The 24,298-nt window shown below is 38.7% G+C and overlaps 1 protein-coding gene across 23 annotated transcripts in view; it reads left to right on the forward strand.

Moving 5' to 3' along the window:
• LOC103567621 (phospholipid-transporting ATPase ABCA3-like) overlaps positions 1-24,298 on the forward strand; it is a 223,642-nt gene that overhangs the window by 160,902 nt on the left and 38,442 nt on the right. For 17 of the 23 annotated variants that reach the window (XM_070568409.1, XM_070568408.1, XM_070568411.1 and 14 more), the window contains 3 exons: positions 2,075-2,262; positions 8,713-8,838; positions 9,098-9,292. In XM_070568409.1, the coding sequence (XP_070424510.1) occupies positions 2,075-2,262; positions 8,713-8,838; positions 9,098-9,292 (509 nt within the window). The remainder of the gene's footprint in view (positions 1-2,074; positions 2,263-8,712; positions 8,839-9,097; positions 9,293-24,298) is intronic. The other 6 variants (XM_070568430.1, XM_070568417.1, XM_070568418.1 and 3 more) reach the window with 2 other exon arrangements.

Consider the following 24,298-nt stretch of genomic DNA (forward strand, 5'->3'; position numbering starts at 1 on the left):
GTGTTGGAGAGGATGTGGAGAAAATGGAACTCTCATACACTCCTTGTGGGAGTGCAAAATGGTGCAACCACTGTGGAAAACAGTATTGAGATTCCTCAAAAAATTAAGTATAGAACTACCATATAATCCAGCTATTCCACTGCTGCGTATTTATCCAAAGAACATGAAAACACAAGTGAATAAAGATATTGCACACCTATGTTCATTGCAGCATTATTCACAATAGCCAAGACTTGGAAGCAACCTAGGTGCCCATCAAGGGATGAATGGATAAAGAAGATGTACTATATACATATACACAATTGAATACTACTCAACCATAAGAAAGGATGAAATCTTGCTATTTTCAACAACATGGATGGACCTTGAGGTTATTATGCTAAATGAAATAAATCATAGGGAGAAAGTCAAATACTGTATGATCTCACTCATAAATAGAAGATATAAACAACAACAAACACATAGAGATAGAGATTGGATTGTTGGTTACCAGAGGGGAAAGGGGAAGGGAGGAGGGTGAAAGGGGTTATTAGGCACATGAGTATGGTAATGAATTCTAATTAGCCTTTGGATGGTGAACGTGATGTAATCTACACAGAAATTGAAATATAATGATGTATGACTGAAATTTATATAATGTTATAAACCAATGTTACCTCAATAAAATAAAATAAGATAAAAATAATTTTAAAAGAGAAATGAAACATATCTAAGTATCTAAGATTTGGTGAGGATATGGAGAAAGTGTTACCCTTATATATTGCTGGTAGGAATGTAAAATGTTGCAGCTACTGTTGATGACAGTTTGGTGGCTCCTCAAAAAGTTAAATAGAATTAACATATGACCTAGCAATCTCATTCCTGAATACATACCTAAAAGAATTGAAAACAAGTATTTAAACAAGAACTTGTACACAAATGTTCATAGCAGCATTATTCATAATAGATTTTTTTCCATAAAAAGAAGGAGCAATCCAGATATCCATCTACTGAGAAATGGATAACAATATGTAGTATATCTATACAATGGAACATTATTCAGCAATAAAGATAAATGAATTACTGACACACGCTACAACATGGATGAGCCTTGAAAACATTATGCTAAGTGAAAGAAGCCAGACACAAAAGGCCACTTATTGTTTGATTCCATTTATATAAAATGTCCAATATAGGCAAATCCATAGAGACAGAAAATAGGTTAATGGTTGCCAGTGGCTAGTAGAAGGAGGGTAGTTGTGACAGCTTAATAGATACAGGATTTTCTTTTGAGGTGATGAAAGTATTATGCATCTGGGTAGTGGTGATGATTGCAAAACATTATGAATGTACTCAGTTCCAGTGAATTGTACACTTTAGAAAGGTAAGTTTTATGTATATTTTATTAGAACAAAGCAAACAAATAAATTGCATTTCTACATACTGGCACAGATCAGTCTGAAAATACAATTCTTGTTTAAAAAAAGAGTGCTTTTATTATCTTCACATCTCAAAGATGCCTCCTATTTGCATATCCAGAATTTAGCTGCTTGTACTAGGTAATTTTCTCTATAGTAAAGTCAAAAACTATAAACGATTGCTCATTTAAATTATTTGTTATTTTCTTCCTTGTGAGATATTGCCATTAACGCTCTTTTCCTATTTAAAACTTTTTCCTATTTATAGAATACAAATTTTTCTCACTCTGAAGGTCTTTAAGAATATTCTGCATGGCCTACAATAATGGTTAGATATGCATAGATATCTTTATTGTGTTCACTTTATTTAATTACTAAGCATTCTGTTTACAAAGGCTCAGCCTTTGAAATGAATTTAGTAAACAGTAAGGTTGTCTCCAATTAAAACTAGTGAAAACTAGAGGAAAAATCATTTGCAGGAGAACTTTCATAGTAACCATAAATATCAGGGAAGATCAAATAAGAGAGACAAAATATTAAGACAATTACTTATTTTCCATATTTTATACTTCTGTAAGCCCAACTTAAAATTCATTTCAATCCTATATTAATATTTGGTGTCATCTTAGACTTTGTATCAGTTTTTAAGGTAAAGCTATCTCTTTTATCATCCTCAGTTACTGAGAACAATATTTATAGTTTTGGAGAAAATGGGATTGCGAAGTTTTTGATTTCATCGGCTGCCATGGGCTTATTTTATCTCCTCTTGCTTTTGTGTATGGAGACTACATTCTGGAGACTGAAAAACTTCTTCTTTCAAAAAATTATATTTAATGTCTACAACATATTGATGAAAGGCAGGAAGGTGAGTAACTAACATGGACTTTAGATAAAATTCAAACAAAGCTCAATGTTAGATCAGAATTAAGAATTTACATATTCCTACCTCTATTACTTGATAAAGAAAATATTATTCAATGATACCAAATTCTAACTGGGACTAATTTGAATCACAAGTCTTTCATCTTAGTTTGGGTTTCAGGTTCTAAACTTTGAATCCTTTGCCAACAAAGAAATACTCCATTTACAATGGATTGACTATGATAGAAAGCACTGTCTTGCACATATACTGTCTTTGAGATGTATTTGGCTTTAATTAATTAATTGGCTTCTTTAAAACTATGTAGGATTGTAAGACAGCATGGCCTCTACCAGTCAGAGTATTAATTATTGCTTTATAAGCTCTCGTAACTTCATATAATCTCGAGTTCTGCCTAAAATTTTTTAAATTATCTTAATGATCCATTAATTAGTAATTGAATTCTTACTGTTCTACACTTGAACATCTCCTAAGGCAGAAAACTGCTGCATCTGTCTCTTTATAACTTCTCTTCATTCATCCCAATTCTGTCTCTGGCTACTATTCTCGGGTGGCTCTAGATCTTGACCATAAATTTCTCTGATCCTGCATATCTAATATATATCTAATATCTGCATATATTAATTTCAGAAGGGAGGATATCTTGAGATCATAATAGCCTCTGCTACCTCCTGGAATTCTGACCAGTATGAATAGCATTCACCCAGAGTTTTAGTGGCTTGTTATATGTTGCTAATTAATGCCTAGAACTATATAACAATCCAAAAGTTGTTTTCTACCTACTTTTATACCAAAGCCCATACAGATTTTACTACTCTAGTCAGAAGATGTCTAGTCCAAGACATGCCGACAAAAAGAAGTTTAAGTTTTTGAGCAGCATAAAAAAAGAAAGAATTTTTTCCTAGTACTTTGGATTACACATGTGAATTTTATCTCGAGACTTTTTTCTGCCCTTTCTTAGGCTGAGACAGTAGTCCCTAACCCATGTCACACTTCTTCAGGTATGAAAAAAGAAGCATAATGAGTATGAAAGGAGATTTCATGACAATATTATGAGAATATTTGGCTTGAAGGTTCTTCCCCTATTTGTCACTGCTCCTGTATGCTGAGAGAACAAGGCCAAGCAAAGGAATAATACTTGGATTAGGCCAAGGCCTCAAACTTTATATAGTAATCTAACGAACTAGTCTGTTTAGCCTCAGTATCCTTAAACCAAAGTAAACAGTTTTTCCTGTGCTCTTTAAGCCAAAAGTCTGATCTCAGTTTTCTTAACATTTCAAAATGAGAAAAAGACACAGATATCAATGAGAAGTAGACGATGGTTCTTAAACCATGAAAAGTGACAGAGATTACATGTAGAATTCTTCATTGATAGAGTTTTCTGTCAACACTTTGACTATATCACACCACTGACTTTTAGACCCCATTGTTTCTATGAAATGGAGTACTGACTTCATGAGAAGTCAGCTATTAATCTTTTGTGGTACCCTTGTGTCTAATGAGTAATTTTTCTCTAGCCACTTTCAAGATTTTCTTTTTGTCTTTAACTTTCAATTGTTTGACTATAATGTGGCTAGGTGTGGATCTCTTTGTTTGTAAACTACTTGGAGTTCATTTAAATTCTTGGATGTATAGATTAATATTTTTCATCAAATTTAAGAAATTTTTAGTCATTATTTCTTCAAATATTTCCATTACACAAATGAGATAACAATAGACTTTGTTTCATACAGTTGTTAGTCTGTATGATAATCACAAACATCTGTGATGTGCACAGTGCCTAGCACATAATAAACAGTCAGTAAATGTTGTGTTTTAGTAGGAGAATTCTTGTAGCTTATTAACATCTTCATTTTCCTCTTCCACTGCCCAAAACCTTCCAATATTCACTAGCTTAATAAGTAACACCATCATTTATACATTTGTTCAACAGAGAAATCTGGGACTTGTCCTTAACTCCTTTTTTCATGTTCCATCCGCAATCTAATCTACCATTAAAATCCATGTACAGATCTTTCACTTTGTTTCAAAAGGACTTCTTGGTACTTTATGCTGAGAGCAAACATTTACACTGGTGGATGCTGTATATGTCCCAGAAAATAAAAGGATTGAATGCCCCCCTGTGATGTATATCATAAAGCACTGTCCAGATCCCCCTTCAGTGAAGTTTGGATCTGCCCTCAGCTTCTGGGAGTGCTGTCTTCAGACAGCCTTTAGCTGTCATCTTTATGGATTGCTTCAGCTGCAGAGAGCCTCCTTTCCCAAGATAACACTCCTTCCTATGTGACCTGCATCCAGTCACTTGCAGATGCTAGAGTAAAATGTTTGGTCATCTCAGTGTCATTCAGACAACTTCAAGGCTTCCCATGGAATCAACTGAGGATGTCCTTTGGCCTGCATCACAGCTTGACTTCTCCCCTGCCTACTCCTGACTTCCTCCTCTCCCTTCTACAGGTGTTGGTACCAAGGGAACTCCACCTGCAACAGTTAGTACCAGGAGAGGTCTGAGAAATATACAATAAGATGGAGGTTTAGAACTAGATGATTCACTGCTCAGCTGGCAATGAGGTCCACATCACTGGTGGTAAAGGAAGTACAGATAGCACCTGGCATAAAGTAGTGGTCTAATTGTTAAAACTTTCATCAGTGGTGACTTGAGATGATATACCAAGGAAGAGAATGCACTGACTAATATGTCAAGTCTTCAAGAAATATGGGGGAAATAGCAACCATAAGAACAATGAAATTATGAGGCTATTTCTAAGCTCCTTGCTTTATAAAAAGCTGAGAGTTATTAGGAAGAGATTGACAGCCAAGTGTGAAAATGAAAGGTCTTCTTTGATAGCATAGAATGAGGCTCTAATTTCCTCCAGTGGAAGAGCAGATAAAACTGAGTACTAGGAATGAGGTCTAATTTTCCGATTACATGAGCTCCAGGAAAGGTCAAACTCTCAGCCAAAGCAGATCTATGCCAAGATCACAGCTCTCCTTAGAAAAGACGAGGATCCTGATACATGAGATGGGGACATCTGAGTTAATGACCCCAAAATCTTAAATCCCCAGATTACTCTGAAAATTCTGGGTCTACAGAAATGGCACACTCCTCTCTGTTAAGAATTCACATTCTCTCCTCATATGAAGAAAATAGAGAGACTTCCCCTGCAAAACAGCATGTGCCTTTCACAGTTGTGGGTAATCTACTGCTTACTCCCTCAGTAATCAATAGAATACCAGAGACAGAAAGTCAATAAAAGAACTGTAAAACACCATCTACCAACTAATCTAATTGACATTTATAGAACACTCTACCCAAAAAGAGAAGTGCACATGGAACATTGGCCAAGATACATCATTCACAATTTTAAGAGAATTGAGATAATCCAGAGCAGGTTTTCTGATCATCATGAAATTAAACTATGAATCAATGATATAAACATAACAAGAAAATCTTTAAGTATTAGGAAATTAAGCAACACACTTCTCTATAACCCATCAGCCAAAGATGAAGTTGCAAAGGAAATTAGAAAATACTTTGAACTGGAATCTAAAAAACAAAACAAATGAATAAACAAAACAGAAACAGACTCATAGATAACAGGAAACAAATTGGTAGTTACCAGAGCAGGGAGGTGCTTGGGGAGAGTGGACAAAATAGGTGAAGGGGATTAAGAGATAAAACCTCCAGTTATAAATAAGTCATGAGGATGTAATGTACAGCATAGGGAATATAGTTGATATAGTCAATAAGATTGTAATAACTTTGTATGCTGACAGAGGGTAACTAGACTTGTGGTAATCATTCCATAACATATATAAGTATAGAATCACTATGATGTATACCTGAACCTAATAGGATTTTGCATGTCAACTATACTTCATAAAAAAAGAAAATATTTTGAACTGAATGAAAACACAAGACATGAAAATTTGTGGGTTGCATGTAAAGCGGTGTTTTAATGGAAATTTCTAATATTAAATGCTTATATAAGAAATGAAAAAAGGTCTCAGGTTAATAATTGAAGCTTCCACCTCAATAAATTAGGAAAAGAAGAGCAAAATACACTCAGAGCAAGCAAAATACACTCAGAGCAAGCAGAAGTAAGTAAAAATAAGAAAAGAAATAAACAAAAGAAATAAAAAGAAAAGAAAACTGCAAACAGAAAAGAAATGGAGAAATATCAGTTAATGTAACTCAAAACTAATTCTTTGTAAAATGATCACAGTAGTCGCCCCTTACCTATACAGGATACGTTCCAAGACCCCCAGTGGATACCTGAAACCATAGATAGTACCAACCCCTATATATACTATGTTTTTTCCTATACATTCATACCCATGATAAAGTTTAATTTATAAATTAGGCACAGTAAGAGATTAACAATAATAACTAATAAAATGGAAAAATTATTACAATATACTGTAATAAAAGTTATTTGAATGTGGTCACTCTCTTTCAAATTATCTTTTTGTTGAGAACTTTCACTTTTTCACTTAAAAGAAGCACTTTACAACTTCTTTTTGGCAGATCAGTATTGCCAGCATCACTACTTTTGTGCTTTGGGGCCATTATTAAGTAAAATAAGTGTTACTTGAACAAAGTCCTGTGATACCACAACACTGGATCTGATAACCAAGACAGCTACTAAGTGACTAACACACAGGTAGCGTATACAGTGTGGCTATGCTAGACATAGGGATGATTCATGGCCTGGGTGGAACAGAGTGGGATGGTGCAAGATTTCATCACTCTACTCAAGCAATGGCATGCAATTTAAAACTTATGAATTACTTATTTCTGGAATTTTCCATGTAATATTTTTGGATTGCAGTTGACCATGGGTAACTGAAACTGAAGATAGGGGGAGGACTACAGTAGAACTGATAAGCCTCTAGCCAGAGTGACAATGAAATAAAGAGAGACAACACATTACCAATATGAGGACAAATGAAGGGATATCACGACACATACTACAGAAATTAGAAGCCATTCTATGTTCATAAATTTGGCACCTTAGATAAAATAGAAAAATTCCTAGAAAGATACAAACTGCCAAAACTCACTCTAGAATAAATAAACTAGTCTCGTTTCAATTAAAGAAATTTTGTGCATAGTTTAAAACCTCCAAAAAAGAAAACTTCAAGCCTGGATAATTTCCCTGATGAATTCTACCAAAAATTTAAAGAATAGCATCAATTTTACAAAATTTCCTCCAGAAAGTAGAATTAGTGGGAGCATTTCCCAATTCATTTTATGAAACCATCATTACCCTAATACCAAAACCTGAGAAAATATCCCTCATGAACACATACACACTAATCCTCAACAAAATGTTCACAAATAGAATCGAGGAATATATGGAAGGAATAATACACTATGACAAGTGGGGTTTATTCCATGAGTGTAAAGCTAGTTTAATGCTTGAGAATAAATCAGTTACCCACAATATTAATCTCAAGAAGAAAAACTACAAGTGCATACCAATTATTGCAGAAAAAGCATTTGACAACATTCACCATCCATTTATAATTAGGAAAAAAAAAATCTGCAAACCAGGGAAAGAAAGGAACTATCTCAGACCCATAAGCGGCATCTACTTCTACATAAAGCCTTACATCAAAAATAATGGTGAAAGACTGACTGTTTTCCCTCTAAGAATGAAAACAGGGCAAGGATGTTCACTCTTACCACTCCTATACCACCATTTTTGACATTGGAAAAGATAAAAAAAACACTTAAAACAGCTCTCTTCTCGCTCTTTTAATTAGCATGTTTACTGAGCTGAATATATTCTTGTGCTTCATTCCTCCTTAACAAATACTGTTAAATGAGTACTTGATGCAAAAATAGGCAATTCAAATCAACAGAATTTTGCTCCAACAATACCAATTTCTATTCATAAAATATGCTACGTTGTTTCATTCCTACATATCTTTCACTAAGCTCCCACTGCTGATGGCAGCCTTTCTTCCATCCCCACTCTACCCTCATTCTCTCAATAAAACCTAGTTTATTCTTCAAAATCACCTCAGACTTTGCCCAAAAAGAGGCTTTCCCTAAAGAAAGAGTTAATTCTTCTCTTCTCTGTATCTTTTGGTCTCTTGAACATATGTTAATTGTAACAAATCACACTAGACAATAATTCATAGTATTGATGTGGCTTTTGTTTTCCATGAAGTGTCCACATTATTGGCCAAAACATACTGCTTACTCATAGCTGTAGAAAAACTTTTTCATGGCTATAGTTTCCAAAACTAAGTCAAGAATAAATTTGTGCATAAGATTTCAGGAAATTGGTAGGAAGGCTCTTAAAAATTACTCAAGCATTTTCTGACATCTTTGAGATTACTCCCCCAGGTCAGCTTTCAAAAACCCCTGAGTTTAAACCAAATATCTAAAGTAAATTCACATCTGTGATCCTTGTCTTGAAAATATAGGCTATGGTGTCTATCCAAGTAATCAACGAACTTGAGGATCCAGATATAGAAAATGAAAGAAAAAAAGTCCTGGCATTGCCTCCTAAATTGAAGAACACTCCACTGCTTTTTAAAGAACTTACAAAGGTAAAGTCATTCAATGACCAATATTGCCCTGAACTTTAGCCCATTAGCCCACCTTCCCTACAAAGAATTCATTGATAGGATTGCTAATTCCTTGGAGTTCTATGGGATCTATGTATATTCTGGTAAAATAGAAAGCTGAAAGGGGAAGAGCTCTTGTGAAACTGTCCACATGTAGCAGTCCACAAGGGTCTGAGGTTATGATTGTGGTTGACCCATAATCATTGCTTTAATACATTGTGGGGTTTTTTTATTTTCTCAGATTTATTATAAATGTCCAGTTGTAAAGGCTGTAAGAAATATCTCCCTTGTAGTCAAAAAGTCTGAGTGCTTTGGATTACTTGGATTAAATGGAGCCGGAAAAACCACTACATTCAAAATGTTGACTGGAGAGGAGACCATAACCTCTGGAGTTGTGTTAATTGATGGCATTAGCATCACTGAAAATATAAGAAAGGTATTTCTGGTCCTAACCACTGAGTCAGTGCCTCAAGGGAGGAAGTAACCAGGCAAATGGATGGGGGAAATGTCAGTGAAGCTGGAAACACTGATATATATATATCAGTGATAGTCATGATAACATTTTGAGTTTGGGGAAAAGCAAATATTCTTTCTGGCTGAAACAGAGGATGAGTATCTGTAAATGGGTCAAACTAGAAACAGGAAGAACAGTTATTCACTTAATCTGCTGTGATATAATTAGAGCTTGATATAAAACAATTATTAGAAAAAGTAGTGAAAATATTAAGAAAGTAGAATTGATAGGGTTTAGGCTTCATTTGGGTGTGGGTTATAAGGAAAAGAAAGGAACCTAAGATATTCCCAAGATTCTATCTTGAGCCAGTGAATGGGTGAAAGTTCCATTCACCAAGATAGTAAATACAGGAGATGAGTATTCAGAAGAGGATATGTTGAGTTTTACATGTCTTTAACACATCCAAATGGGAGAATATCTAATAGACATTTGGAACCTATGATAGTAAATTGATATAGAGACATGAATTTGGAATTCATCAAGGTACAAGTGAAATTTAAACTGTGGAAGTAGATGAGATGATCGATTGGGAGTGTGTATAATAATTAGAAGAAAGTATGGGCTGAATCCTGAGGGTTATCAACATTTCTAAGACACACAGAGAGAGAATAACTGAAGAAGAAATTGGGGAGGATTAATGAATTAGGAGGAAAATTTGGATAAAGTTTTATCACAGTCCACATGAAGAGAAAATTTCAAGAAGGAAATGAAACAGTGATGTCAGGCAAGATAGACTGAACAATGTCCACTGGACATCATTGAAACCTGAATGCAGTGGGATAACAAATAAGCAAGTATGGATGAGGAAATAATGAGTGTGGACCAAACTTAGACGAAAGGCAGCTGTCAAACAAAAGGGGGAAAAGAATGACACCCAGAGTTTAAGGGGATGACAAGGCCAGAACTGTAATTTTAGCAACTAGAACATGTTTATATAAGTGAGGGGAAACAGTAAAAGGAAATTTAAAATGTATAGCAACAGGAGCTATCTGAGAAAAGAAGGTATTCATTCAAATGGACCATAAATCAAAACAATATAAAAAGGTATAAAAGTAGCCAGTCTCGAGGGAGTGACGTCAGCTTCATGGTGGAGTGAGTTTTCCCCTTTGTCTCTCTCCTCTAAGTTACAACAAGTTGGACATCCATTGACCAACATAGGATTCACTATTCAGCACAATAGGATGCATAAGAGATCCAGGCATCTATACAGTTGAATATGGGTGGACTGGACCCCTGGGGGGCGGTGGAACTCTAGAGGAGCACCCCACTTTCCCAGTAGCAGCCATCCAGGGAACAGACCTCCACACTGACCTACATGCCTCCAGGAAAACAGAGCTTTCTAGAGGGGTACCAGTGGGGGTGGAGACATAGCCTGCATGCCCATGACAGGGGTGCAGAAGGCAGCCAGCTTGCTACCTGCCCATCTCCCAGCAGACATAACCTGTGCACAAACAAGCAGTTCTGGCAGGGGTGGAGAAAGCAGGCCAGCTTACTACCTGCCTGTCTCCCAGTGTAAATAGCCTGATTGCCCCGTGAGTTGTCCTGGCAGAGGTGGAGAGGGTGAATCGGATTGCTACCTGCCCCTCTACCAGTAGATCAAGTGTGTGCACCCTCTCCCCATCCCCTTGCAGTGTCCAGGTCTTTCCAACAGTGGAGACAGTATACAAAACTCAGATTTTCCCAGCTGAGGTGGGGGCTCTGACCTAAGTCTTCAAAACATACCAGCTAGCATCAGAGACCAGAGGCTGCACAGCAAGCAACAACAAAAACCTCTCCCTGCTTAGCCCCTACTCCCCCTGGCAGTGGCAAGTGGAACCTGCAACCAAGGGCTTCAGGAACCAAAAAGAACTGGTGACCCAGTCCCCAGTGGCAGCATCCCTAACACCAGCTCCACCAGCTGCAGGGTCTACATACAATTCCCTGGGTCCCCGGGCCCTTGGCAGCAACAATGACACCTGTGAACCCAGCACGCCTGGAAGCAGTGCAACCAGCACCCCCCAGACAACCAAGGAACAGCAGCACAGGTGGTATACAGGGCAGCAGCATCCAACCCCGTGGAAAGCCAGTGGAGGGACATGAGGCTCAGGCAACCCCAGAAGCAGTAGAAGTGTTCACAGCCTGGTGACCCTTGTGGCAACACTTGAGACTAAAGTGAAGGCACCAGCAACCTTGGAGGCACAAGTGACAAAAGGAGGGCACTGAGGATGCCCCTGGCAGAGGCAGTGGAGGGTGGAAAGTGTAGGCTCTCAAATATAACCAGAAGCAGCACAGAGCCAAAGTAACCAAAGCCATAACTAAATAAGAAAGGTGGTTACTACCACAAATGTGCCAGCATAGGACCTATTCATCAAAAACCATGAAGAATTTCAGTAACATGGTAGAATAGAAGGAGGATGGCCGCTCTCCAGAAACCAAGCTTGAAGTCACAGCAGATTACAATCTGACTGACAGAGAATTCAAAATAGCTGTCACAAAGAGCTCATTGAGTTACAAGAAAACTCAGAAAGACAGTTCAATAAACTCAGGAATAAAATTAATGAACAGAAGGAGTACTTCACCAAAGAGATTAAAACTATTAAAGAAAAACAAACAGGAATTCTAAATATGAAGAACACAATAAATGAGATGATAAATAATGTAGAATGCATTAAAAATAGAGCAGATCATGTGCAGAAGATAATTATGAGCTCAAGAATAGAAACCTAGAAATGAGTCAAGTGGAGGAGAAGAGGGAACTAAGTTTTTTTAATGAAGAAATTCTAGAGACATCAGCAACATGGCAGAGTGAGCTGTTCCCTCTGTCTCTCCCACTTTTGAACTACAACTAAATGGACATTCACTGACCAACAGAGGAAGCCCACCCGGCACAACAGGATGCATGAGAGACACATGCAGCTACACATCAGAGGGTGGATGGACTAGCCCCCCAGGAAGTGGCAGAGATATGTGAGCACTCCCTACTCTACCCCAGTAGCCCTGTGCATGCACATGAATGCTTTCCTACCTACACAAACACCCCAAAAGTGGACACACACACTGGGGCTTGGGTAGAAGCAGCCCATGGCAGCCCTTAGCCTGCTCATAATCACTTTCCCAGTAGGGAAAGGGAGTCCGCCATGCACCTGTGGTGCCAAAGAGTGGCCGTAGCTTAATCCCTGCAAGGAAGCTCAGCCCACCAAGCACAGTGGCCACAAACAGAGGCCACAGCAGATCTAAATGCTGGGGCAAGCACACTCCAAGCTGCACAAGTACCCATAGTGCTGCTGAGCTGCCTAAGAGGGAACATGACCCATGGCAGCTGTGGGAAGAGGCAGCAGCAGCACTTAGCCCGCTGGTGATCACCTTCCCAGCATGTAGGGGAAGCCCACTGTGCACCTGCTGTGCCAAGTAGCAGCCCTAGATCTGTCCCTGCAAGGAAGCTCAGCCCACCAAGCACAGTGGCCCTAACCACAAGCACAGGCCTCAGCAGATCTACACACTGGGGCTGGTATTCTCCAGGCCCACACAGGCACCTATAGTGCTGCTGAACCCAGAAAGAGAGAGTAAGTCCCAGACAGCTGGGGGAAGAGGTGGTGGCCGCTATTAGCCCATTTGTGTCCACTTTTCCCATGGGGAGGGGGAGCCCAATGAGCCCCTGTGATGCCAAGGAGTGGCCCTAGCACTGTCCTGCAAGGCAGTCCCAGCTACCAACCACAGTACACACAAGTGACTGAATGTTCCAAGCCATATAATAGTAAAAAATGGCAAAAATCAATGACAAAGAAAAAATATGGAGAGCAGCAAGGCAGAAGAAAATAACCTACAAAGGAAACCCTATTAGGCTGTGAGCAAATTTCTCAGCAGAAACTCTAAAGGCTAGGAGAAAATGGGATGATATATTCAAAATACTGAAAGATAAAAACTTTCAGCCAAAAATACTCTATCCATTGGAACTTTTTTTCAGACACAATGGAGAAATAAAAGCTTTCCCAGATAAACAAAAGCTGAGGGAGTTCATCGCCATTAGACCTCCCCTACAACAAATAAAGTTGCCCTCACACCAGAAACAAAAATTGAAAGGTCTACAAAGCTCTGGGCAGGAAGATAAGTAGACAGACCTAACATAAAACTGCAGCTCTCTACCAGAACAGGGAGGCAAAGACTCAATTACAACTTAAAAGATAAAGGGAAGAAGGCATCAAAAGTAATGATTCAACTTAATCACAAACTCACAACATTAAAAACAGAGCAAGTTGTAACACCAATTACTCAGAGGGGGAGAGGGAAGGGAAGGAACCTTCTTAGGTTAATGGAGATAAGAGGCAATGAGAAAATTGACTATCTCACCTACAAGATCTTCCATACAATCCTCATTGTAACCACTAAACTAAAAATCAGAACAGAGCCACAAATCACAAAAAGAGAGAAAAATGAAAAAGGCCCCTCAGAAAATGACCAAAATGAAATGGTAATCAGAAACACAAAGGAAGAGAAACAATAGAAACAAAGAACAACCAGAAAACAACAGATAAAATGGCAATGTTAAGTCCTCATATATCAGGAATCACTCTAAATGTAAATGGATTGAATTCTCCAATCAAAAGACACAGAGTAGTTAGATGGATTAAAAAACAAGACCCAACAATATGCTGCCACCAGGAAACACATCTCAGTTCCAAAGACAAACATAGGCTTAGAGTGAAGGAATGGAAGACAATACTCCAAGCTAATGGCAAATAAAGGAAAGCAGGTGTTGCCATACTTATATCAGACAAAGCAGACTTCAAGTTTAAAAAGACATTGAGAAACAATGAGGGGCAGTATATAATGATAAAAGAGACATTCCAACAAGAGGATGTAACATTTATTAATATATATGTACCTAACACAGGGGCATCAAAGTACATAAAACAATTATTAACAGACCTAAAGGGAGAAATTAACAGCAACACAATAATAGTAGGGGACCTCAACACCCCACTTACATCAATTGACAGATCATCCAGACAAAAAGTAAACAAGGAAATAGTAGATTTAAACAAAACACTTGATCACATGGACTTAATAGATACCGAGAGAGCATTCCATCCAAAAGCAACAGAATACGCATTCTTCTCAAGTGCACATAGATCATTCTGAAAGATAGCCCATATGTTGGGAAACAAGGCAAGCCTCAATAAATGTAAGAAGATTGAAATCGTCCCAACCATCTTTTCCAACCACAATGCTGTGAAGCTACAAGTCAACCACAAGGAAAAAACTGGGAAAGTCAGAAATATGTGGAGGCTAAACAACATACTATTGAACAACCATTGGATGAAGGAAAAAAATCAAAGGGGAAATTAAAAAATAAGTGGAGAGAAAACAAAAAGGAAAATACAGCATACCAACTCTCATGAGATGCAGCAAAAGCAATCTTAAGAGAGAAATTCATAGCAATACAGGCCCAGATCAGCAAGCCTGAAAAATCTCAACTAAGTAATCTTAAAATGCACCTAAAAGAGCTAGAAAAAGAACAAAAAAAAGTCCAAAGTCAGCATAAGAAGGGAAATAATTTTAAAAATAGCAGAAATAAATGAAATAGAGACTAAAAAAAAAAGCCAGTAGAAAGGATTAATGAAGCTAAGAGCTGATTCTTTGAGAAGACAAACAAAATTGGCAAACCCTTAGCCAGACTCACCAAGAAAAAAAGGAGAGAAGGCTCAAATAAATAAAATTTGAAATTAAAGAGGACAAATTATAACAGATACTGCAGTAATACAAAGGATTATAAAAGAATACTATGAAAAACTATATGCCCACAAATGGGATAACCAAGAAGAAATGGATAAATTCTCAGACTCATATAACCTGCCAAAACTGAGTCAAGAAGAAATAGATAATCTGAATAGATCAATAACAACTAAAGAGATTGAGACAGTAATCAAAATCCCCCCAAAAATCAAAAGTCCAGGACGAGATGGCTTCTCTCGAGAATTCTACCAAACATTCAAAGAAGATTTAATACCTATCTTTCTCAAACTATTCCAAAAAAATTGAAGAAGATGTAATGTTTCCTAACTCATTCTATGAAGCCAACATTACCCTGATACCAAAACCAGAAAAGGACAACACAAAGAAGGAAAACTACAGGCCAATATCACTGATGAACTTAGATGCAGAAATCCTCAAGAATATATTGGTAAACCAAATACAGCAATGCATTAAAAGGATTGTATACCACGATCAGGTGGGATTTATTCCAGGGACACAGGGATAGTTCAACATCTGCAAATCAATGTGATACGTCACATTAAAAAAATGAGAAATAAGAATCACATAACCATCTCAATAGATGCAGAGAAAGCATTTGACAAGATATAACATCCATTTATGATTTTTAAAAAACTGTTAATAAAATGGGTATAGAAGGAAAGTACCTCAATATTATAAAGGCAATATATGACAAACCCACAGCCAACATCATACTCAATGGTGAAAAACGGAAAGCCATCCCTCTGAGAACAGGAACAAGACAAGGGTACCCACTGTCACCACTCTTATTTAACATAGTACTGGAGGTTTTGGCCAGAGAAATTAGGCAAGAAAAGAAGTAAAAGGAATCCAAATTGGAAAGGAACAAGTGAAACTTTCACTATTTGCAGATGACATGATTCTGTATACAGAAAAACCTAAAGAATCCACCAGAAAACTATTAGAAATAATCAACAACTACAATACAGTTGCAAGGTACAAAATCTATTATAAAAATAAGTTGCACTTCTGTACACCAACAATGAACAACAGAAGGAGAATTCAAGAATATAATCCTATTTACAATCACAACAAAAAGAATAAAATATCTAGGAATAAAGTTAACCAGAGAGGTGAAAGACCTGTACACTCAAACCTATAAGAGATTAATGAAAGAAATTGAAGAAGACATAAAGAAATGTAAAGGTATTCCATGTTCATTGGTCAGAAGAATAAACATAGTTACAATATCCATACCACATGAAGCAATCTACAGAATCAATGCAATCCCAATCAGAATCCCAATGACATTCTTCACAAAAACAGAACAAAGAATCCAAAAATTTAGGGAGATCCAAGATGGCGCCGTGAGTAGTCCTCTTTGTCTCTCGCCCTTCGAGTCTACAATTATTTGGACACTTATCGCTTGACAAAGGATATCCAGACAGCATCTCAGGACGTCTGAGACACCCACGCGACTATACATCGGAAGACGGACGGACTTTCCTCCGGGAGGATGTGGAAATAGGTGAAAACTCTCCGACCCCGACGGGCAGCCTAGTACCCGCAAGCGGCTTTCTTCCAACGGACGCCCCCAGAGGATCCACACACATCTAGGGCAGGAGCGAGAACACAACAGAGGAGCGACGGTGGAAACAGGTGACCAGAACCCTACCTAAACCCCCCGCAATTACTCCTAAACGCAGAGGGAAACTTTGGAGTTGCACACCTGAGCCCGCAGGGAGAGTCTCTCCCCGCCATTGGCGGGGAGACCCAGCCTGGTGCTCGGGGCACCCGGAGGGTCCCAGAGAGAGTCACGGAGGGTACGGAGGTCTCCCAGCTGCCGTTGCCCGCCCCGTGGGACTAGGGATTGCCGGAGATCTTGGAGAGGACCGGGGCTGGGGGAACTTTCAAAGGCCGGTTCTGCGACTCGGAGGGGAAGCGCCGGAGCTCCACCCAGGCAGCAGACAAAACTCTCTGTCTGCCATTAGCAGAGGGATCACGCTGAGCATTCACGGCTCCGGGAGAGGCCCGGAGAGAATCCCAGAGAGCAGGGCAACCCCCAGCTGCCATTGCCCGCCCCGTGGGGCTAGAGATTGCCAGAGATCTCGGAGAGGACCAGGGTGGGGGGAACTTTCAAAGGCCGGTCCTGCGACCTGGAGGGGAAGCGCCACAGTTCCGCCAGGCAGCAGTCAAAACTCTCTGTCTGCCATTAGCAGAGGGGCCACGCCCAGCATTCAGGGCTCCCGGGAGAGGCCCGGAGAGAAGCCCAGAGGGCGGGGCGACCCCCAGCTGCCGTTGCCCGCCCCATGAGACTAGGGATTGCCGGAGATCTCGGAGAGGACTGGGGCTGGAGAGAGTTCCAGAGACCCAGCTTAGTAGCCTAGGGGGAAACCCTACAGGCTCACAGCAGCCTTAGGGAAAGCCTCTGCACAGCACCAGTAGAAGGCACCCAGCCGCCAGCCACAAGGCTGGAAGACCCCAGGGCAAAAGCAGCATAGCTAGGTGTACTAACCACAGACTGTAGAAGATGCCAATAGCTCTCCTGTGACCCATAGAGGACAAGTGAGATTCGGTGGGTGCCGACAGCAACGGAGTGACAAATATAAGTGATCCCACCCCTGGCTACTGGAAAAGCCCATAACACCGTTGCAGACCCCAAGGAGAGAGCACATGTAGGTGGGCTGCAACAGTAGGCACCTGCAGCCTGAAGCCCCCCTGTGACGGCCCCCACGGCAGAGGAGGGAATCCAAAGGGCCACTGTGGCTACGAAGAGGGGCCCAGGCCCAGTTAGCAACTACGGACAGGGTTCCTGGTTGGTGAAGTATAAACAGCTGCTCCCCCCACCGCAGCAGCTGAAACAAGTGAAAGGAGCAACTAAACTCTATCTCCATGCGGAGGCACAAATCAACAACATCAAGCAATATGAAAAAATACATTAAATATCCAGAACAGAAAGAAAGTAACAAATACACAGAAAACAATCCCAAAGAAAATGAGATATATAACCTAAATGATGATGACTTCAAAACAGCCATCATTAAGATTCTCAATGAGTTAAGAGAGAATTCTGACCGTCAACTCAACGAGTTCAGGAGCTATGTCACAAAAGAGTTTGATACGATAAAGAAGAACCAAACAGAAATATTGGAAATGAAGAACACAATAGAGGAGATTAAGAAAAATCTAGATGCTCTGAACAGTAGGGCCGATAATATGGAGGAAAGAATTAGCAATTTGGAAGATGGCAATATAGGATTGTTGCAGGCAGAGGAGGAGAGAGAAGCAAGACTTAAAAGAAATGAAGAAACTCTCCAAGAATTATCAGACACAATTAGGAGATGCAACGTAAGGATTATAGGTATACCAGAGGGAGAAGAGAAGGAGAAAGGGGCAGAAAACCTATTCAAAGAAATAATGGCTGAGAACTTCCCAAATCTGGTGAGGGAGATGGATCTTCAGGTGACAGAAGCCAATAGATCTCCAAACTTTATCAATGCAAGAAGACCAACTCCACGGCATATAGTAGTGAAGCTAGCAAAAGTCAACGACAAGGAGAAAATATTAAGGACAGCCAGGCAAAAGAAACTAACCTACAAAGGAACCCCCATCAGGCTATCAGCAGATTTCTCAGCAGAAACTTTACAGGCTAGAAGAGAGTGGAATGATATATTCAAAAATCTGAAGGACAAAAATCTACAGCCGAGAATTCTCTACCCAGCGAAAATATCCTTCAAATACGATGGAGAAATAAAAAATAAACAAAAATTAAGGGAGTTCATTGCCACAAAACCTCCTCTTCAGGAAATCCTCAGGAAAACCCTCATTCCTGAAAAATCCAAAAAAGGAAAGGGGCTACAAAACCAAGAGCAGAGGAGATAAGTAGAAGGACAACAACAGAGAGTAGCAGCTCTACATCAGAACAGATTAAACCATGGGACGAGAAACAAAGGAAACTGAAGAAAACCGGAAAACAAGACACAAAATGGTAGTGGTAGGCCCCCACGTCTCAATAATCACTCTAAATGTAAATGGATTGAACTCCCCAATCAAAAGACACAGAGTGGCAGGATGGATCAAAGAACAAGATCCAACAATATGCTGCCTCCAGGAAACACACCTCAGCCCCAAAGACAAACACAGACTCAGAGTGAAGGGATGGAGAACAATACGCCAAGCTAATAATGAACAAAAGAAAGCAGGTGTCGCTATACTAATATCAGACAAGGTAGATTTCAAAGCAAAACAGATAAAGAAAGATAAAGAGGGACAGTATATAATGATAAAAGGGACTCTCCACCAAGAAGACATAACACTTATAAATATATACACACCCAACACAGGAGCACCAAAATTTGTAAAGCAACTCTTAATAGAACTAAAAGAAGACATCAACAACAATACAATAATAGTAGGGGACCTCAACACACCATTAACACCAATGGACAGAACATCCAGACAGAAAATCAACAAGGAAATAATAGAATTAAATGAAAAATTAGACCAGATGGACTTAATAGATATATATAGAACACTTCATCCAAAAACAGCAGGTTACACATTCTTCTCAAGTGCACATGGAACATTCTCAAGGATTGACCATATTTTGGGAACCAAAGCAAACATCAATAAATACAAGAGAGTTGAAATAATATCAAGCATCTTTTCTGATCATAACGCTATTAAACTAGAAATCAACTACAAGAAAAAAGCAGAGAAAGGTGCAAAAATGTGGAGACTAAACAACACGCTTCTCAACAAACAATGGATCATTGAAGAAATTAAAGAAGAAATCAAATATTATCTGGAGACAAATGAAAATGAGAACACGACATACCAAATCATTTGGGATGCAGCAAAAGCAGTCCTAAGAGGGAAATTCATCGCAATACAGGCTCACCTCACTAAACAAGAAAAAGCTCACGTAAGCAACCTCAAACGACACCTAACAGAACTAGAAAAAGAAGAACAAACAAAGCCCAGAGTCAGTAGAAGGAGGGAAATAATAAAAATAAGAGCAGAAATAAACGATATTGAAACAAAAAAGACAATAGAAAGGATCAATGAAACAAAGAGTTGGTTCTTCGAAAGAATTAACAAAATTGACAAACCCCTAGCCAGACTCACCAAGAAAAGAAGAGAGAAATCGCAAATTAATAAAATCAGGAATGACAGAGGAGAAATCACAACAGATACCAATGAAGTACAAGAGATCATAAGAGAATACTATGAAAAACTATATGCCAACAAATTGAACAACCTGGAAGAAATGGACAAATTCCTAGACTCCTACAATCTCCCCAAACTGAATCAGGAAGAAATGGAGAATCTGAATAGACCAATCACAAGTAAGGAAATAGAAACGGTAATCAAAAACCTCCCCAAAAACAAGAGTCCAGGACCAGACGGCTTCTCTGGAGAATTCTACCAAACATTCAAAGAAGACTTAATACCTATTCTCCTCAAACTGTTCCAGAAAATTGAGAAAGATGGAGAACTCCCTAACACATTCTATGAAGCCAACATCACTCTGATCCCCAAACCTGACAAGGACAACACAAAGAAGGAGAACTACAGGCCGATATCACTGATGAACATAGATGCAAAAATCCTCAACAAAATTTTGGCAAACCGATTACAGCAATACATCAAAAAGATTATACACCATGATCAAGTGGGATTTATACCAGGGACACAGGGATGGTTCAACATCCGCAAGTCAATCAACGTGATACACTACATCAATAAAATGAAAAACAAAAACCACATGATTATCGCAATAGATGCAGAGAAAGCATTCGACAAGATCCAACACCCATTTATGATAAAAACCCTCAGTAAAATGGGTATAGAAGGAAAGTACCTCAACATAATAAAGGCCATATATGATAGACCCACAGCCAACATCATACTCAATGGACAAAAGCTGAAAGCCATCCCTCTGAGGACAGGAACAAGACAAGGGTGCCCACTTTCACCACTCCTATTCAACATAGTACTGGAGGTGCTGGCCAGAGCAATTCGGCAGGAAAAAGAAATAAAAGGAATCCAAATAGGGAACGAAGAAGTAAAACTCTCGTTGTTTGCAGACGACGTGATCTGATACATAGAAAACCCCAAAGAATCCACAGAAAAACTATTAGAAATAATCAACAACTACAGCAAAGTAGCAGGGTATAAAATTAACGTGCATAAATCAGTAGCATTTCTATACACTAACAATAAACTAACAGAAAAAGAACTCAAGAACTCTATCCCATTCACAATCGCAACGAAAAGAATAAAATACCTTGGGATAAACTTAACCAAGGAAGTGAAGGATCTATACAATGAAAACTACAAGACTTTCCTGACAGAAATAGGCAATGACATAAAGAGATGGAAAAACATTCCTTGCACATGGATTGGAAGAATAAACATAGTTAAAATGTCCATACTACCTAAAGCAATATACAGATTCAATGCTATCCCAATCAGAATCCCAAGAACATTCTTCACAGAAATTGAACAAACAATCCTAAAATTCATATGGGGCAACAAAAGACCGCGAATTGCTAAAGCAATCCTGAGCAAGAAAAACAAAGCCGGCGGAATCACAATCCCTGATTTCAAAACATACTACAAAGCTACAGTGATCAAAACAGCATGGTACTGGTACAAAAACAGGTCCACAGATCAATGGAACAGAATTGAAAGCCCAGAGATAAAACCACACATCTATGGACAGCTAATCTTCGACAAAGGAGCAGAGGGCCTACAATGGAGAAAAGAAAGTCTCTTCAACAAATGGTGCTGGGAAAACTGGACAGCCACATGCAAAAGATTGAAAATTGACCATTCTTTTTCACCACACACCAAAATAAACTCAAAATGGATCAAAGACCTAAAGATTAGGCCTGAGACAATAAGTCTTTTGGAAGAGAATATAGGCAGTACACTCTTTGACATCAGTTTCAAAAGAATCTTTTCGGACACTGTAACTCCTCAGTTGAGGGAAACAATAGAAAGAATAAACAAATGGGACTTCATCAGACTAAAGAGCTTCTTCAAGGCAAGGGAAAACAGGATTGAAACAAAAAAACAGCTCACTAATTGGGAAAAAATATTTACAAGCCACTTATCCGACAAAGGGTTAATCTCCATAATATACAAAGAACTCACACTGCTTAACAACAAAAAAACAAACAACCCGATCAAAAAATGGGCAGAGGACATGAACAGACATTTCTCAAAAGAAGATATGAATATGGCCAATAGACACATGAAAAGATGTTCATCATCGCTAATCATCAGGGAAATGCAAATCAAAACTACACTAAGATATCACCTTACCCCCGTTAGATTGGCAAAAACATCCAAAACCAAGAACGACAAATGTTGGAGAGGTTGTGGAGAAAGAGGAACCCTCATACACTGTTGGTGGGAATGCAAACTGGTACAGCCACTATGGAAAACAGTATGGAGATTTCTCAAAAAGTTAAAAATAGAAATATCCTATGACCCAGCCATCCCATTACTGGGTATCTATCCTAAGAACCTGATATCAGATATCTCAAGAGTCCGTTGCACCCCTATGTTCATCGCAGCATTATTTACAATAGCCAAGACTTGGAACCAGCCTACATGCCCAGAAACTGATGATTGGATAAAGAAGATGTGGTATATATACACAATGGAATACTACTCAGCCATAAAAAAAGACGAAATTGGCCCATTCACAACAACGTGGATGGACCTCGAGGGCATTATGTTAAGCGAAATAAGTCAGTCAGAGAAAGACGAACTCTATATGACTCCACTCATAGGTGGAAATTAGTATATTGAGAAGGAGATCTGATTGGTGGTTACCAGGGAAAAGGGGGGGTGGGGGGAGGGTACGGAGGGGGAAGTGGTGTACCCACAACATGACTAACAAAAATGCACAACTGAAATCTCACAAGGTTGTAATCTATCATAACATTAATAAAAAAAATTTTAAAAAAATTAAAAAAAAAGAATCCAAAAATTTATATGGAACAACAAAAGACCCAAATAGCCAAAGCAATCCTGAGAAAAAAGAACAAAGCTGGAGGCATCACAATCCCTGACTTCAAAACATACTACAAAGTTATAATAATAAAAACAGCATGGTACTGGCACAAAAACAGAAACACAGATCAGTGGAACAGAATTGAAATCCCAGAAATAAAACCACACATATATGGACAGTTAATCTTCGACAAAGGAGCCAAGAACATAAATGGAGAAAGGAAAATTTCTTCAATAAATTGTTTTGGGAAAACTGGACAGCCACATGCAAAAGAATGAAAGTAAAGTAAACCATTATCTTGCACCATACACAAAATCAACTAAAAATGGATTAAAGATTTGAATGTAAGACTTGAAACCATAAAACTCCTAGAAGAAAATATAGGCAGTACATGCTTTGCCATTGGTCTTAGCAACAACTTTTCAAATACCATGTCTACTCAGGCAAGGGAAACAAAAGAAAAAGTTAACACATGGGATTACATTAGACTAAAAACCTTCTGAAAAGCAAAGGAAACCATTAACAAAACGAAAAGACAACCCACCAACTGGGAGAAAATATTTGCAAATCATTTATCTGACAAGTGGTTGATCTCTAAAATATATAAAGAACTCATACAACTTAACAACAACAAAAAACCTAATCAATAAATGGGCAGAGGATGTGAACAGACATTTTTCCAAAGAAGATATACAGATGGCCAACAGACACATGAAACGATGTTCAACATCACTAATTACTAGGGAAATGCAAATCAAAACTACAATGAGATATCACCTTGCACCTATCAGAATGGCTATAATTACCAAGGAAAAACCAACAAATCTTGGAGAGGATGTGGAGAAAAGGGAATGCTCATACACTGCTGATGGGAATGCAAACTGGTGCAGGAACTATGGCAAACACTATGGATATTTCTCAAAAAATTAAATAGAAATACCACATGATCCAGCTACCATACTACTGGGTTTTTATCCAAAGAACTTGAAATTAATGATCCAAAGAGATTTATGCACCCCTATGTTCATTGCAGCATTATTCACAATAGCCAAGATGTGGAAGCAACCCAAGTGCCCTTCTACAGGTGAATGGATAAAGAAGATGTGGTATATATATATAATGGAATACTACTCAGCCATAAAAAAGGACAAAATCATTCCATTTGCAACAACATGGATGGATCTTGA

The sequence above is a fragment of the Equus przewalskii genome, chromosome 12 (genome assembly GCF_037783145.1).
Source record: "Equus przewalskii isolate Varuska chromosome 12, EquPr2, whole genome shotgun sequence".
Lineage (NCBI taxonomy): Eukaryota > Metazoa > Chordata > Mammalia > Perissodactyla > Equidae > Equus > Equus przewalskii.